Source organism: Ips typographus, linkage group LG3, assembly GCF_016097725.1.
Source record: "Ips typographus isolate SLU linkage group LG3, UJ_Ityp_2.0, whole genome shotgun sequence".
Classification (NCBI taxonomy): domain Eukaryota; kingdom Metazoa; phylum Arthropoda; class Insecta; order Coleoptera; family Curculionidae; genus Ips; species Ips typographus.
The window spans coordinates 5,850,313-5,865,869 of record NC_138424.1 but is presented as its reverse complement, the minus strand read 5'-3'; the positions used below and the strand labels follow the sequence as shown (position 1 = coordinate 5,865,869).

The 15,557-nt window shown below is 35.3% G+C and overlaps 2 protein-coding genes across 3 annotated transcripts in view; one reads left to right on the top strand and one right to left on the bottom strand.

Annotated features, from left to right (window-relative positions):
* Positions 1-1,865: 1,865 nt before the first annotated feature.
* On the top strand, positions 1,866-15,356 carry LOC145727004 (43 kDa receptor-associated protein of the synapse homolog). Of its 2 annotated transcripts, XM_081976380.1 has the most exons (12): positions 1,866-2,481; positions 3,936-4,191; positions 4,657-4,808; positions 5,906-6,028; positions 8,557-8,740; positions 8,792-8,919; positions 8,987-9,059; positions 9,111-9,209; positions 9,265-9,456; positions 12,286-12,485; positions 12,538-12,612; positions 12,672-15,356. In XM_081976380.1, the coding sequence occupies exons 1-12, from the start codon at positions 2,447-2,449 to the stop codon at positions 12,685-12,687; spliced, it is 1,533 nt and encodes a 510-aa protein (XP_081832506.1). In that variant the 5' UTR covers positions 1,866-2,446; the 3' UTR covers positions 12,688-15,356. The 2 variants fall into 2 exon arrangements, with proteins under 2 accessions (XP_081832506.1, XP_081832505.1); XM_081976379.1 differs by having other exon boundaries at positions 1,868-2,481; positions 12,538-15,356.
* Rev1 (Rev1 DNA directed polymerase) overlaps positions 5,964-15,557 on the bottom strand; it is a 45,355-nt gene continuing 35,761 nt past the window's right edge. Inside the window, exon 16 of the mRNA XM_081976363.1 lies at positions 5,964-6,011. Within this exon, the coding sequence (XP_081832489.1) occupies positions 5,979-6,011 (33 nt within the window). The 3' untranslated portion in view covers positions 5,964-5,978. The remainder of the gene's footprint in view (positions 6,012-15,557) is intronic.

Genomic DNA, 15,557 nt, shown 5'->3' with positions numbered 1-15,557 from the left:
AAATAGTTTTTTTCTTCATATACAGGGTGGTTCAACTGATCAAGCCATTAAAAGTTATGGGTAGACAAAAGTTACATCTCGAGACAGTGTTGTCAAATTTTGTTTGATTTCGAAAATATTGGTACAAAAATCTAAAAAACATTTTTTCGTTCTTTCTTACCTTAAAAAGTCAAAGAAAAGAGTGTTCTAAAATCGTCCTGAAAATCCAAAATAAGTAATCACTGGTTAGTGTGATGTTGCCAAACTGACTATTTTTTTAGAAACTAAGTAAAATGTTACTAAAGCGAACATTGTAGTTTTTGGGTCTAAATTGTTATTTTTTCAATTTGTAGAGCAATTTTTAAATTTTTTTTTAGCTTAAAAAACGATAGAAGCTTTATAAATCTCAAAGTTTTGAGTATTTTTCATCTTCAGTACTTTTTTGAGGTGATCAAATAAGCGAGTTATTAGGGGTCCGAACAAAGTATAAAACAGAGCAAAAAACTTTTCAAACTTGGCAAAAAAGACTTGGAAACTTGGAAAGTAAAAATACAAAACATTACATATTTCAACAAAAAACAAATTATTTTATTTTCAACCAGGTATGCAATAACGTTATTTCTTATGTGTAAACCAGGTGGAAAGATGAAAATTACCTGCTTTTACTTTCCACCCGTGTGGAAAGTACTCACTTTCCACCCGGGTGAATGTAAATATGCGTTTTGTGATATCTGGGCTTACTTTTTATAGTTAAAAGACTGTGCCGACACCTCTGCAACAGTTTGTAGCTCAGGTGATGGTGAGTAACATCTGCGTCTTCAGGAATCTCCAGGTTAAAAGCACTTTAAGAAAACGTTTTAGCTCAAAATATTAAAGACAGAATAGCACAATAATGACATTGTCAAGACTGTAAACAAATCACCAGTCGTTTATTGTGGTTGAAATCATAACTACTCGTACCTATACTACCTTATTGTTAGAGACTATTAGCAATCAATATTTCAACTGAATGATTTCTGAAGTTCGATGAGATTTTGATAAATGGTTGAAAATAAAATAGTATACAAACCACGGTAGAAAGTTTAATTTCTTTCTCGAGATAAAGTTATATAACTACCTAATTTCTCGACAGAAATCAAACACTTTCCACCTGAGTATGTAATATACTATTACCGCTCTTAACTTTCAGACTTATCCTGGAATTTTCAACATGGATATAAACGTCCAGACACCATAACTCTCTAGTTCCGTCAATTCAAGAGTTAAATTTATTTGATGATTCATTTTGAATTGAACATACTACACTTTAGGTGTAATAATTTATTTGAACTGCTAGATTTAATACCAACTACCAGTTCGGTGGCCAAAAACCGAAATTTATGTCTTTTCTGTCGACGTTTTGAGCTCCGTCAACTTCCCATTACCAGTAAACCCGAACTATTGGGTGCTATTTTAAAATTAGGGCGGAGTTAAACCTATATTAGATGGCTTTGAATTTGGTAATTCAATTACCCCTGACCAGGTTGCAAAACGGCTATTTAAGAGTGAGGTGTTATTAGGGTAAAGGCAATTTATTGCGACAAAACAGAGAAAACCTATTCAAACGCGAGTTGAATAAAGAACCGGAAGTTTACATCACTCTTAAAGAAGATTCCAATAAAGAGTCCATAAAAGTTCAATCAGTTCCACGAGAAGTCGCATCGGTAATGTGTTGGAAAGGGATAAACATTAACCCTATCCTGACCCGCTTTTTAACATTTTACATTCCCATGACACACTTTCTAAGAGTGGAGGAAACGGGTAGGGTAGATTCATCCCTGTTATATTTCAAGGCTTCTATTTTAACAAGTTTTTCTAATTATTATCGGTTGAAAATCAATTGGAAAAACTGTTTGATGTTCAACAAAACGGCTGGTTGTAAAAGTGTGGTTTCCTATGGTAATACAATAAAAAAAACAAACATTACCGAAAGCAGGCTTTTAAGCTAACAGGCTTTTACACAGCATCCCCTAAAATCCTGCAAAACTCAACCCCCGAAGTTTCCTTCGGGCGTAGTCGTTTTCAGGACCGATCAGTTCCGAACCAGTGTTCCCGTTTGCTCCGGTCCAGATGAAATATGTAGGGATAGGATTCTGGATATTGGACAAAAGGGGTGTGTGTGTGTTCCAGTAGTGATTCTCGGAAAAACAGCGAATGAACCCTTAGTGCTGTTGAAAAATTCACCCCAAAATGGTGGTACGGTGGTTCGCCGAGCTCTGGATTGGTTCTCTGGCTTTGTGCCGAGCTTATCGCGATTTTTTCGTGAAAAAAGTGCCCTGTTATGATGGAACCGTCTGTTGAATGCCACTTGTGCTTTAAGTGGGCCAGTAACGTTATGTGTACAGTGGCCGATTAGGGGTGGAAAAATGATTGGTTGCTCCACTTACCGATCTAGGATTAAGGAAGGAAGCTAGTGTCTTTGAGAAGGATGTCTTGGGAGTCGCTCAACTCCAGGGAGTTTAGGTTGGTAATTACATAATGAGTGTCTAGCATGAATAATCCATTTTAGTTGTCTGAAAAAATAGTCTGGTAATTATCAAACCCTCTGAACCATCCAAAAACAACCATTAACACGAATCTGGATTCATTAGAACGCTTTAGAATCTCTGACTGCGCCAACAATGGGTAGATTTCAAATGCAAAATGCATTATAATTGGGGATGATTTTACAGTGGGAGTGGAGGCGGATTTCCAGAGTGCTGAGGGCGTAATTAAGTGTGCCAACTTCCTGGCTATCAGTCCGGTTTCCTTTCCAAGCGTTTAACTAGAGTTTCCTAAAAATAGTTTAACTTTATGTTTTTTGAGCCCTATTTTGTCAAGAATTCCTTTCACAAGAGTAAGTTCGTATATTGACAGTATTTGCGTAAATCACAGCTGTTTTGGAATTTTCTCGAATGTTGCACATGTGGACTGTTGGTGTAGCTGGTGATTGGTTAAAAAAAAATTAATAAGCAGCATTTTTGACCATTTACAAACCACTAACAGTGCCGTGACTTCTTCCAATGTTGGCACATTTTGATTTATTTTATCCTTTACTCTTCTCGTCTTTTTTCTATATTCCTTTATATTTAACAATCATGTGTTCATTACTATACCTTCAAATAAGGTACTCGTAAGTAGTGGTTTAGGAGGAGGGAATTTTTTTGGGATTCTCTGTATAAACAGAAACACAGTGGTTGAAGAAATTGAATAAAAATTGAAAATAGTTTTTTGCAACACCCAATGAACTTTTTATGTTTTTTGGGTAAACCAAAAATAAAAGTAAACCTAAATGGTTGAAGATTACCGTAGATAAAAAACCATGCGGGAGAGAGGTCAGATAATCAGCTGAAATACGGTGTATTCTGCAAAGTCTCAAGTTGAATTGATTTTCTCAGTTAAACTTTTGCTGCAATTAGAAAAAAACAATCCAAGAAACGCGGATAATTTTTTAGCACTGACATCGTAAATAAATCCTGACAAATCCGGGCAGAAATAACGATTTAGCGCGGAAACGGAGATCAAGCAAATCTTAATTTATGTTGGAGCAAATCCGAACAATTTGGTCGGGGACACAGTTCCGGATATTGGAGGATCCGTTCATTTAATATTGCGACAATCCAAATTTGCTCCATTTCACGTTTAAACAAACTAACACCAAGAATGAAATCCCAAATTTTGATCACTCTTGATGATCAATTGATTTATTGTATAAGTTCTGGAAAATGTAAAGTAAATGAGTTTACGGTGCTAGGCTAGGTTAGTAAGGAACTTTTACCGTAAAATCTCACATACATTGCTCCACTTTTGTATCTGATAAAAAGAAACGTCACTTTTAATTTACCCTCAAAGACAAATGGCCAGAAAACTAAAAATCATGCAGTTTGCTAAACGGAAATATTTTACAAAATCTGACAATCATCTAATTTGTTTTTCAGCAACTTCAACAACATCTACCACACATCGGGCGCAGGAGTTAGTCATCAACTTTCTGCCACGAGACTTCTGTCTTCCCCAGATGGATCGAGGCATCCTCTGGACGGTTTGGACCACGTCTGGCCCTGGAACGACTCGTATTCCAGCCTGCACCGAGATACTTACACAGAAGTGCGAACTCCCAGGACTCCTGTTTGCACGTTTGGATGTTTTTACGCTTGCCGGGCCAAGTTTAGACACAGTATCGCAAAACGAAAGGTACGATGACCAGTAGAAAAAGTTATTATGCTCTAATTAGTTAAATTTTTGGTTTTCCTATCATTTTATCAAACTGGAAGTGTCATAGACCCCTATGATCACCTACGATTTAAAGACAGCCATACACACGAAAAAACAAATTACTTAGGAACTAGACCTGAAAGGGATCCTATTTTTTCTTTCAGCGGTGACAGTTAACGTGTTAAACAAATGACCGAGCACTCCTCAAACGTAATAGCCGAAAAAGCATCCCCGAAAGAGGAATAAAAATACATTCTGTTGATTTTTTTAAAGAGGTTTTCCCTCATTTTTCTTATTTTCAGCGCGTTCATTTTTCATCCGGGGTTACCTACCTGAAAGGGTTTCTGATATTTTTAGCGGCCGGTCCGAATAGCATTCGTCTGTCGCATTGAATTCACTGCCTTTTTAACGTTCAACGTGAATAATTTAATTTTATATTTTCAGGTAGAACAGGGCCTGAAGCTGTATAACCAGCACAAACAGCAGCAGGCGGTGCGAAAATGGAAAAGCTCCATCAAAGCCCTAAGGAAACGAGAAGACAAGTTTAGCGTCCTGGGTTATTTGTATCAGGCCTATATGGATTGGGGTAAATATAGGTGAGTATTTGCACGTCTCGTGTCCTACTTTAAGAAGCTAATAAAATTCCGGTAAGCTACATTGAATTTAAAAAAGAAAAGGAAGATTTACAATGGACGCATTATATCCACGTATAGGAAGATAATTTTCTCTAATGCGTTAGGGACTTTTTTGAAATGAAAATTCCCCGTACCGAATTTTAAAAAGGATGGCGAGAGAACCGGGTTTTTCCTCCAGGATAACTTAGAATCGAGCCGTGGGTTGGCGTTGTCGACACTGCCTTTATCCATTTAATTTTCCTTAAAGGCCCGTCAGACGTTCATTTTATTCCACGCTTTCTGGGTTGTAAGTAAATGGCAACTGAATTAATGCCCTAAACTGAAGAGATCGTTTACGTGCTAAACGGAAATTATGGTGGGGGAGGGAAAGTATGGAAATAATTCACTTCCCTAACCAAACGATCCCGAATAGGACTACGGGCACCATTCGTTTAAAACTGGGGCTTGATGAAATGCATATTCCCTGATTCCCTTAATGTTGCAAGTTTTAATAGATCTACAACGTTTCGAATTAGCACTGGCTTAATTTGAATTTCGAACGGCCGCCAGGAAAACCAGGAGTAGTTGCCAGTGCCTGGACCGGAACGTATGTAAAGTGTTTTGATTAGTTTCATTTTTTTGAAAAAATATTTTTGACATTACTCAAATTGCTACACTATTATTCCAAATCCCAAGAAGGAGTTTCTAAGAAGACAAAATAAATGAAAAATACAAAAGAAACAAAAAATATCAGGCTAACGATTATCAAGAGATGTTGGTCATTTACAAGTTATTAAGTTTGTGATAAGTCACAGTTTAAATTCAGTATTAATCAACAAAAGGAAGTGCATGATTGTAGTTCTGGAGTTTGCTTTTGGCATTAAAGTTTTTAATTAGGTCGCTGTGGACACATACGTATTGTCCCGTAGTTTCGTAGTTTTCACAGAAATTGTTTTATCCATATTTTATACCGTACCGTTGGCGAGAATACTTTTTTAAATTATAGGTCCATAAAAAATTCCGGATAACAGCTAAGTTGTCTTTATTTAACATTTCTAAAACGTTATTTACTATTGTAGGGACGCTTTAGAGTACGCCCACCGTCAACTGTTCATATCGGAGGAACTGGACAGTCCAAACATGCGGGCTGAATCATATCTGAATCTGGCCAGGGCGCATCAAAGACTAGGAGGTTTAGAAAGGTTAGTTTTTTATGATTCCTTTTAAAAATACTAGATTTAAGAATCGAAACAGTTTAACGTTAATAAAATTGAGATTACTAATCGCTCATTAATATATTGATGAAATTGAAAAATCATCCATTAATGGGCCTCATTAATAAACAATTTTGCATTCGTTATCATACATTAAAAAAAATTGTTATTAATACAGGGTCCATGGAAAACTATCTATACAGGGTGTCCGGAAAATACGTGTACAACGTTTGACGACAGACTCCTGACGTCAAAATATGTCGATCTAAGCCGACTTAGTTATATCCAAAATTGTCTCGTTTAGCCGGTAGAGGGCGTCAAAAATTTGTAAAAATATTGGTTTTTTACTAAATTACGTGATAACCTGCTAATGGATTTTAATGAATTTTAGTATGTAGACTAATACTATAAAATGACGTTTTCTAGTAGTATAGTCACCGGCTGTAAATAAGTGGAAGTGTTATAAAAGTGATATAATACGTCAACATTTCTCCTCATTTTTTATATGAACGGCGTTATGACAACCCAGATATTTTTGTCGAGTGACCGGAAGTATTTTGAAGCTATTTTACCTCTTTAATATTTCCCGGTGGATGAGCTGTTTCGCCAGAAAAAAAAAATTTACAATTACCTGCATACATCAAAGTAGGTATAATAAAGTTGAAATTATTTATTGTAAGAAACTAAGTAAACCAAAAACATTACTTAAGCAAATGTGTAAAATGACCGCCATCTTGCTGAATACACTTATCAATACTCTTTAAGAAATGAAATTGTACCCAATATTTTTACAAATTTTTGACGCCCTCTACCGGCTAAACGAGACAATTTTGGATATAACTAAGTCGGCTTAGATCGACATATTTTGACGTCAGGAGTCTGTCGTCAAACGTTGTACACGTATTTTCCGGACACCCTGTATATAAGCTTTTGATTTATGTAAAAGTTTCTACTCAAAACTGTAGTTATGATAACAATGATAAGAATTGTCAAAATAAATATGTACAATCATTCGTCACAAGTCAGAAAACGTCATAGTCACGTGATCATTCAACCAATAAAAAAACCGATATTTATCTGATTTTCAGTTGAAAACCAGGACTAAGGTATCACCAGAGTATCATCAAATGTAAAATTAATGGCGTTTTTGATTGACATGTTTAGTGCTTGGCGTCAGTGTTTACTAGAGTGTTTACAATATCTATGGATCTGGATTACTGCCATCTCCGTTACGGCATAGCTTTCTGGGGAGTTTGTTCTCGAAGCCGCTTCAATTCTGTGTTTCTCCTGCAGAAGCGAGCATGTGTCGTATTGGATACAGGGCCTCATGTATCTCTCTTCATTGAACATGGTATCTTCACCTTGTGCTGCATTTTCATCTTAGAGACAAGCAAGTTTGGGGGTTAGTTGTCCGAGGGCTCCGGCTCGGTGACTCGCAGTGGATTCGTTTTGAGGCTTCCCATTCCTCACACGGAGAAGATTAAGTCGTCGCTTATTTACAGTGGCAAGAGACTTTTCAATAACCTCCCTCTTCACGTGAGAGGCCAGCCATCTGCGCATGGATTTAGGCGTGAGGCTGAGAGGTTTTTGCTTGACGGGGCGTACTATTCTCTGGACGAATTCTGCTCCAGTTCTTAAGGCGCTTTGTTCTGCCATAAATTGACCAAGCAGCACTGTTTGTGTTTTTGATCCTCTTTCTCCTCTCTTATACAGGGTAACTGCCTTTTTGTTTTGTTTTTTTTTAATAATTGTAAGGTGTAATTATGTGTGATTCATATTGTATGTGTAGTGTAATAATTATGTATGTTCTTTTTTTGCTGTTTTTGTATGTGTTTTCAGGGCTTTGTCAATGACTTTAAGTTTCCGACAATAAAGCTAATTTTTTGATTGATTGATTGATTATCTCATTTTAACTCATTCTGATAAAACAAGATGGCCCCTGTTATACAGCTTAAAACTCAGGTTAATACTTCCGCCAAAATAAGGTCTTTCCTGAAACAAACAATTAATTTACTGTTTTTTTGGGCCCTGAGATGGTTTTTTTTAGAGGGATTATTTATTTCTTACTAACATATATTCAAAAATTCACTGAGAAGTGTTATGTTAGCAGGGTCGTAATTGCGCAAAACGAGGAATGCTAATTCCTTCATCTACATTTTAAAGTCATTTGTTCGGAAATTACTGAAAAAGGAATTACCATTTTATCCAAATTACTAGCTCTAACTATTGTCTTAAGTGCAGAAAGTTTCACTTTCAAACCGAAGCGTACATTAAACAGCACAAAACCAAACATTTCTGTGAATAGACCTTTAGCAGAAGCACACAAAATTGTTGACCATTATCAAGTTCTACGAAAAAAGTGCCATAAAAATGTATGGCTTGGGCTAGAAACTGTAGGTTAATTAATCTCTAAGATGAAGTGTTGTACAATTTCCCATTTTCTCGGTAAATTTGGTTGATGTTGATCACCTTTGACATATAATTCTGTAAAACTTGTAATGATATTTTAAAAACAGAGCCCTGGCCTACGCAAGACATTCACTGTACAACGAATGCGAATTGTGTGCAACAGCCGGCCACGTTCACCTAACAGTCGGTTCGGTTTATCTGGAACTTGCGGGATTCAACAAAGCTTTGGACAGCTTTCAACACGCTCACCGTATAGCTCAAGCTGTCCATGATCCAGCCCTTGAACTGCAAGTAAGTCAAAATTAGATGTCCTTACAAAAGCACTTTTATCACTTTGTGAAGGTGTACGTGGGACTGTCCGAACTGTTTAGCAGATTGCAAGACGCGGATAAAAGTGCTAAATATGCGTCCAAGGCGTACGACTTGTCCAGGTCATTGCAACTCGGTGATTTGAATTCTAGACATCATAGGTAAATGTATAAACTATTTTATTTCAAAATAATCTCTCTCTATAGATTGTTTATATTGTCAATTTAGGGCTGCGTTGCTTCAAATGGCTTCCGCCTTACGCAAACAAGGAGAACTGGGAGACGCTCACGATTACTGCTCAGTAAGTTTCTTTTTCAACCAGTTTCGTAAACGAATCAGAAAATATTTATAGGAAGCCACCAGATTGGCCTTAGTATCCGGAGATCAAGCTACGTACGCAAAAAGCATCCGAATAATGGGCGATATCTACCGCAAAAAAGCTGACATAAACGTAATAAGGCTGCATTTGTACAAGTCAGATGATTCAGGTTATTGAGGGGTTTCAGAAAGCGTTTCGACAGTACGAAGCTGCAATGGGGTCGGCAGCCGCCATGGGAGATCGAGTCATACAGATGGAGTCCATGGATGGAGCTGCGAGGTGTTTGGAAGCCTTGAGGCTTCAGCATAAAATTTGCAATTGCAGACCTTTGGAGTTTAATACTCGATTGCTGGAGGTTGCCAGTTCTATTGGGGCCAAGGTAAGAATAACATTTTTAGTCAAATTAAATGAAAAAAAATGTAGACTTTTATATGGGCAAGATATAGAGTTAACTGCTTTGACCTCTTGTAAAACTTCTCGTGTGTAATAAAGATAACTCTAGATTATCTTAAATAAAAATTGGTTTCTAAATTAAGAAAAACAATAAAATTTCAACACAATGACAAGCATATTTTACTGAATGTTGCCTTATCAACAAGTGTTACATATTCGTTTGAAATTTTGTGGTATACAGTGTGTCCAGGATAAGGAGGGCCACTATGGGAATCTTGGAAACTGTTATAGATACAGATTTGGTTAAACGGGAGAAAAGTTGCGTAATCATGGATTTTTTGATTTTACATTTTATTTTTTGGTGACGTTAATATTGAAACGTTCGTCTTTGCGGAACCATCACCAGTTTATTTTTTTTAATATCGGATTCTGAAAGCTCTTTTTATTCAATTCAAACACTTTATGATTTAAATGCGTTTTACTAAATTTTTTCAAATTAAAAATTGCCTATGCCCATAAATTGTTCAGGTTATTTCGATGATTATTATTAATTTAAACTTCAAAAGAAGACAAGAAAAAAAAGTTCTGTCCAAATCCAAAACTGAAAAAAGTAAAATAAAAAAAAAAGTTTAGTTTCATACATTATTGAATTCGGGATAAAAAGGGCTTTCAGAATCTAACATAAAAACATCGGGACTGGATTTAAAAAAATTAAGTTGACGATGATTCCGCAAAAACGAAACGTCGGAATGAAAATCTGATGATGCCACTTATTAAAAGAGCCTTAAAAGTTGCTGTGGACAAGTGTAAGTAGTTTTGGTCTAGGTCCAATATTCACAAAAAAATAAAACGTATTAACAACTGAGAAAAATTTTGTTACTAAAATTACTAACTACAATAAAATCATTTAAATATACAGGGTGGTCCAGTTTTAAATGTCAATAATTCACCAATCGATAGTCCATCAAAAAATAAGTTGACATGCATTATGTCATTTTCCTGAAGAACGCTTCCTAAGGAAGACACAGACCTCCAAAGTTGAGTTTAAAAAATCGTTTTTTTGCCACAACTGTCAGACCGTTGGACCAATTTTGATCAAATTTGGAACAAGTAATTAGGAAATGAGTACTCGTTATGTGATGTGAATGACATTCTTCAAAATTGTTTATAGGGGGATAGTATTTATTTTCTACGTTCACTGGATATTATTCAAAATTGACAAAAATGTTTACGTGGATTATTGTATTTCTTACTTTACAATGGTTCAAAAGGATTCAAATCTGGTCATCTGTGAGGTTTACGAGTTAATTTTTGACCCTGAAAATAGTCAAAAATCAGGATTTTTGGATTAATGTTTACTGGCGTTCAATTTTTTAGACTATAGGTAATGTAAAACTGATCATTCAATTCAAATTTTTTTTTTTTTACTCAATTAAACACTGGTAACTGTCCAGTCTAATTGTAAAAATTAGTGTTCGAGACTAATATCGTAGCATTTAATGCCAAAATTATTTAATTTCATCAATGAAGAGTCTGAAACTTAACTTTTACTATAAAAAATAGTTTAAAATTCGATTTTTTAGTCTTAAAGCCCAGTGAAGCGTCTAGAAGTCATAAATTGACTGACAAAGCGTAAAATGGCATGTTTAAGCCTATGGAAAATGTAAAAATAGTTTTTCAAGTCTGCTATGTCAAAAACTTGGTGAAGATAACCCTAAAACCCGATTTTCCAAGCTGAAAGCAGTTTTAAAGCCCTACAATTAGTCTAAGTAAAGTTCTAAGAAAATGAAAAGCAAAGTAAAAAAACTTGAAAAGTTAGTCTTCAAGTCAATTTCAATATCCTACATTTAAGAATATTTTCAAGACTAAAATATTGAAATGCATTTTCAAATTATGAAAACTGACTTCAAAGGCAAATACTAAGCTTTTGATGTCACTTTTTATTGGTTCAGAGTCACTTTTTGATGTCCAAGTCAATTTTCAAAGTTGAAATGTGTGAATTTGTAGTCAAAAATTCTAGATAAAGTAGTTTTTAAATTTTCACTACTAAAGTTTTTCAACTTACCTGAAAATTATAACGACCGACTACAAAGATAATTTTTAAGCCTCTCAAGTCAATTTTCAAGGCTAAAGTCTTTCAATTTGTCTAGAAACTATGATAACTGGCTACAAATACATTTTTTAAGCTTCTTAAGTCAATTTTCACCGTTTTCAAGACAATTTTTAAGTTGGGTTGGGTTGTTTTTGGGTCTTTGAACGTATTAACTCAATTAACTGGTAAACAAAGGTTTAAATCAGAATTTTATAAGAGATACTTATTTTGTCAAATTGAACAAGTAAAGTAAAAAAAACTGAAACTTTTGAAAAATATCCAGTGACGTAGAGAATAAGGCAGAAAAATTAAAACCATCTTTCTGTATTTAGACCACTGGACAGTTTCGACAAACGTCATTAACATCACATAATGAGTATTAATTTCATATGTATTTGTTCTAAATTTGATTAAAATTGCTCCAGCGCCCTAACGGTTATGATAAGAAACCGATTTTTTATGAACTGTATTTTCCTTGAGAAACATTTTTCAGGAAAATGACATAATGTATGTTAACTTATTTTTTGATGGGCTATCGAATGGTGCATTATTGACATTTAAAACTGGACCACCCTGTATTTTAGACGTTTTTGCGCACTTGCTAGTAAATATACTTGACTGGTTTTAGCACTTTTGGTTTTTGTATACTGAAAAACAATCTGTAGTTCAGTTTGTAGTTTTGTCCAGACAATCAAAGTAAAATTACTAAGTTTTAACTTCCAGTTGCTAGTAAGAGCTGTCCGATTGAGACTATCACGTATCTACCATTCATTGGGGGATGAAAACAACAAACTACACCACGAACGGGTGGCTACAAGACTGCAAAACGATTTGGACCTAAATTGTGCCGGTTGCGGCTCTCCCTACGGTTTGGAGGCGGATTCTTTGGAAGCTTTACCTTGTGCCCATATCCTACATGCCCGGTAATCCTACGTAACGACAAAACAAGCATTGTTTGTATTTTTTCAATTTTAGGTGTGCTTATGACTTGTTCCGACGCAACAAAAAGAAAAAACGCTCTTGCCCAGAATGCGACCGCACCAGTTCCAGGTTGTATTTAAACTGCAATGATTACAATGCAATGCAATATAGTCCGGTACCATTATCAGTTTGCTCGTCGGATAGTCACTGTACTTCGCATCAGGCCACCAGTTCCGTTTAAGGGACGCTTAATAAAAATCAAGAGCAACGTTTTTTTTTTAGGAAAAATACGCACGATTCACTTTTTGAACCGTTGTTTTGCGCCTTAATTACGCTTATAAAAGTTTTCTCTCATCTGTCTTCCAATTTAGTAAAATTTTGAAGGGCAATCACTTATAGTAGCTCCCACGATGTTTATAGGCGATTAGCAAACTTAGTAGGGGTTAGAGCATATTATTCTATATTATTGTTGAGACCAAGGCGAGAAACTATCAGCTGAAAAAATTGAAAATAAGCGCAACAAAAACGTAAAGGAACCACAAATGAGTTTAGAACAAAAATAGTTTGATGTCAGTAACTGTTTACCTAAAGTTAGCTATAATTGTGTGCTATCAAACATTTGTGGTGGTTCTATGTTTTTGTGGCAAAATGTTAACTAAAGTAGTCCGTTTTAAAATCAAACTTGTCACGTGACAGTCTAAGTAAATAGTGTTGTAGTTATATGTGACATTTTGCCAAAAACGTCAAAACTATGAAACTTTGCACAGTCTGGGCATTAATCTGTAAAAATCACAATTTAAAACAGTTTTCTGGCAGTACTCGGAAAAGGGGTGATTTTGACAGTTGTTACGTGACAGTCTAAGTAAATAGTGTTCTAGTTCTATGTGACAGTTGCCAGAGACGTCAAAACTGTCAACCAACACAATCTGGCCATGAATCTGCAAAAATCACAGTATTAAACAGTTTTCCTGCAGTATTCGACACGAGACATAGTTTTCAGCTTCTTTGTCACTATTTTGCTAGTTGTCACGTGACAGTCTAAGTAAATAGTGTCCTAATTTACTTGACAATTGTCATAAATGTCAAACTTTACCTAGTCTGGGCATGAATCTGCAAAAATCACAATATAAAACAGTTTTCTTGCAGTATTCGACCAGACGTGGTTTTCAGCCTTCTGGCCACTATTTTGACAGTTGTCACGTGACAGTTTAAGTAAATAGTGTTCTAGTTTACGTGACAATTGTCATAAATATCAAACTTTACCTAGTCTGGGCATTAATCTGCAAAAATCACAATTTAAAACAGTTTTCTGGCAGTATTCGTAAAAAGGCGTGATTTTCAGCTTCGTGGCCACTTGACAGTTGTCACGTGACAGTCTAAGTAAATAGTGTTCTAGTTCTATGTGACAGTTGCCAGAAACGTCAAAATTGCCAACCTTTACACAGCATGGGCATGAATTCCATGTCTGCAAAAATCACAATACTAAACAGTTTTCTTGCAGTATTCGACCAGACGTGGTTTTCAGCCTTCTGTCCACTATTTTGACAGTTGTCTCGTGACAGACTAAGTAAATAGTGTCTTAGTTTACGTGACAATTGTCGTAAATATCAAACTTTATCTAGTCTGGACGTGAATCTGCAAAAATCACAATTTAAAACAGTTTTCTGGCAGTATTCGTAAAATAGCGTGATTTTCAGTTTTGTGGCCACTATTTTGACAGTTGTCACGTGACAGTCTAAGTAAATAGTGTTCTAGTTCTATGTGACAGTTGCCAGAAATGTCAAAACTATCAAAATTGGCACAGTCTGAGAATGAATCTGCCAAAATCACAATTTAAAACAGTTTTCTGGCAGTATTCGTAAAAAGGCGTGATTTTCAGCTTCGTGGCCACTATTTTGACAGTTGTCACGTGACAGTCTAAGTAAATAGTGTTCTAGTTCTATGTGACAGTTGCCAGAAATGTCAAAACTATCAAAATTGGCACAGTACTTAATTTTTACAGTAGTCACGTGACTATATTTATTAATTATCAGTAAATAATTCTAAATTATTACTAAAATCTGTGTCAAATCATCCAGCTTCTAAACAAAGTTTGCTCTCTGGCCGCATTCCTTTTCAAGCTCCATGGAGCGTTTTTGACGTCACAGTGACGTAATTTGACAGTTGGTTAAATTATGTTTTTGCTAAATTACGTCATGGTGACGTCAAAAACGCGCTTCTCGCTCGATGGAGCTCGAAAACGAATGCGCGGCCTCTCTCTCTTGCAATTGAGAAATACACAGTGACAAGGCAAACCTCTAATTTTTTGAAGTAGATGAGCATAGTGACCTCATATTTTAAAACCCCCTCTGTTCATTAAAATTTCCTTGATATAGTTGATGTAAATGAACACTAAACAAACATCTTTAGAGGAGTGTGGGGATTCAAATATACCATATAATACCACATAAATAAAACAGATTTGAGAAAAATTACCAATAAATAATAAAAAGTCGTAGTTGATCATAAAATTGTTAAAACGTTACTAAATGCACTTCCAAATGCGCACCAATACGGGTACTATATAGAATATAGGTTATTCTTAGTAGGGTTCCGTTTTCTAGAGTTTAAATTGTTGAAAGAGGCTCTCTTGTTAAGTTTTTCGAAATCGTTTTTGTACATACTAGTTAGATTTAATGTGTACAATATTACGCCGTATTGTTACCATATAATTAATATAAAGGGACAGGTACAACACACTTCAACTAAAAAAAATTATAGCATTTAGGTACAAATCATTATATTTATAGGTAAGTATGCAAGATTTGCAATTTTTAAGTATCATGGGTGTGGATTTATTACAGGAAAAACGTATCGCATACTTTTCCAGAAGAGACAACTTATCAAAGGATATTTAAATTAATTTTGTACATAAATCTCAAGTATGGGATACGTTTAGTTTAAAATATTATAAGGGGGAGCACTTTTTTGCATTACAATGAACTTTGGTAATAATTGAGTAAACTATTTTTCAGTGGTCCATAAATTGGAAAGTTTGCTCGGTTTACAGTGTCAATTTCAAAGTGGTAAAATCG

What these genes read in the sequence shown, in the direction of transcription:
- LOC145727004 (XM_081976379.1), top strand. Translation starts at nt 2,447, where the DNA reads ATGTCTTGGGAGTCGCTCAACTCCAGGGAGTTTAG. An exon ending in ACAGTATCGCAAAACGAAAG is followed by an intron (nt 4,192 to 4,656) that starts GTACGATGACCA and finishes TTATATTTTCAG; the next exon opens with GTAGAACAGGGCCTGAAGCT. An exon ending in GCCCATATCCTACATGCCCG is followed by an intron (nt 12,486 to 12,537) that starts GTAATCCTACGT and finishes TTTCAATTTTAG; the next exon opens with GTGTGCTTATGACTTGTTCC.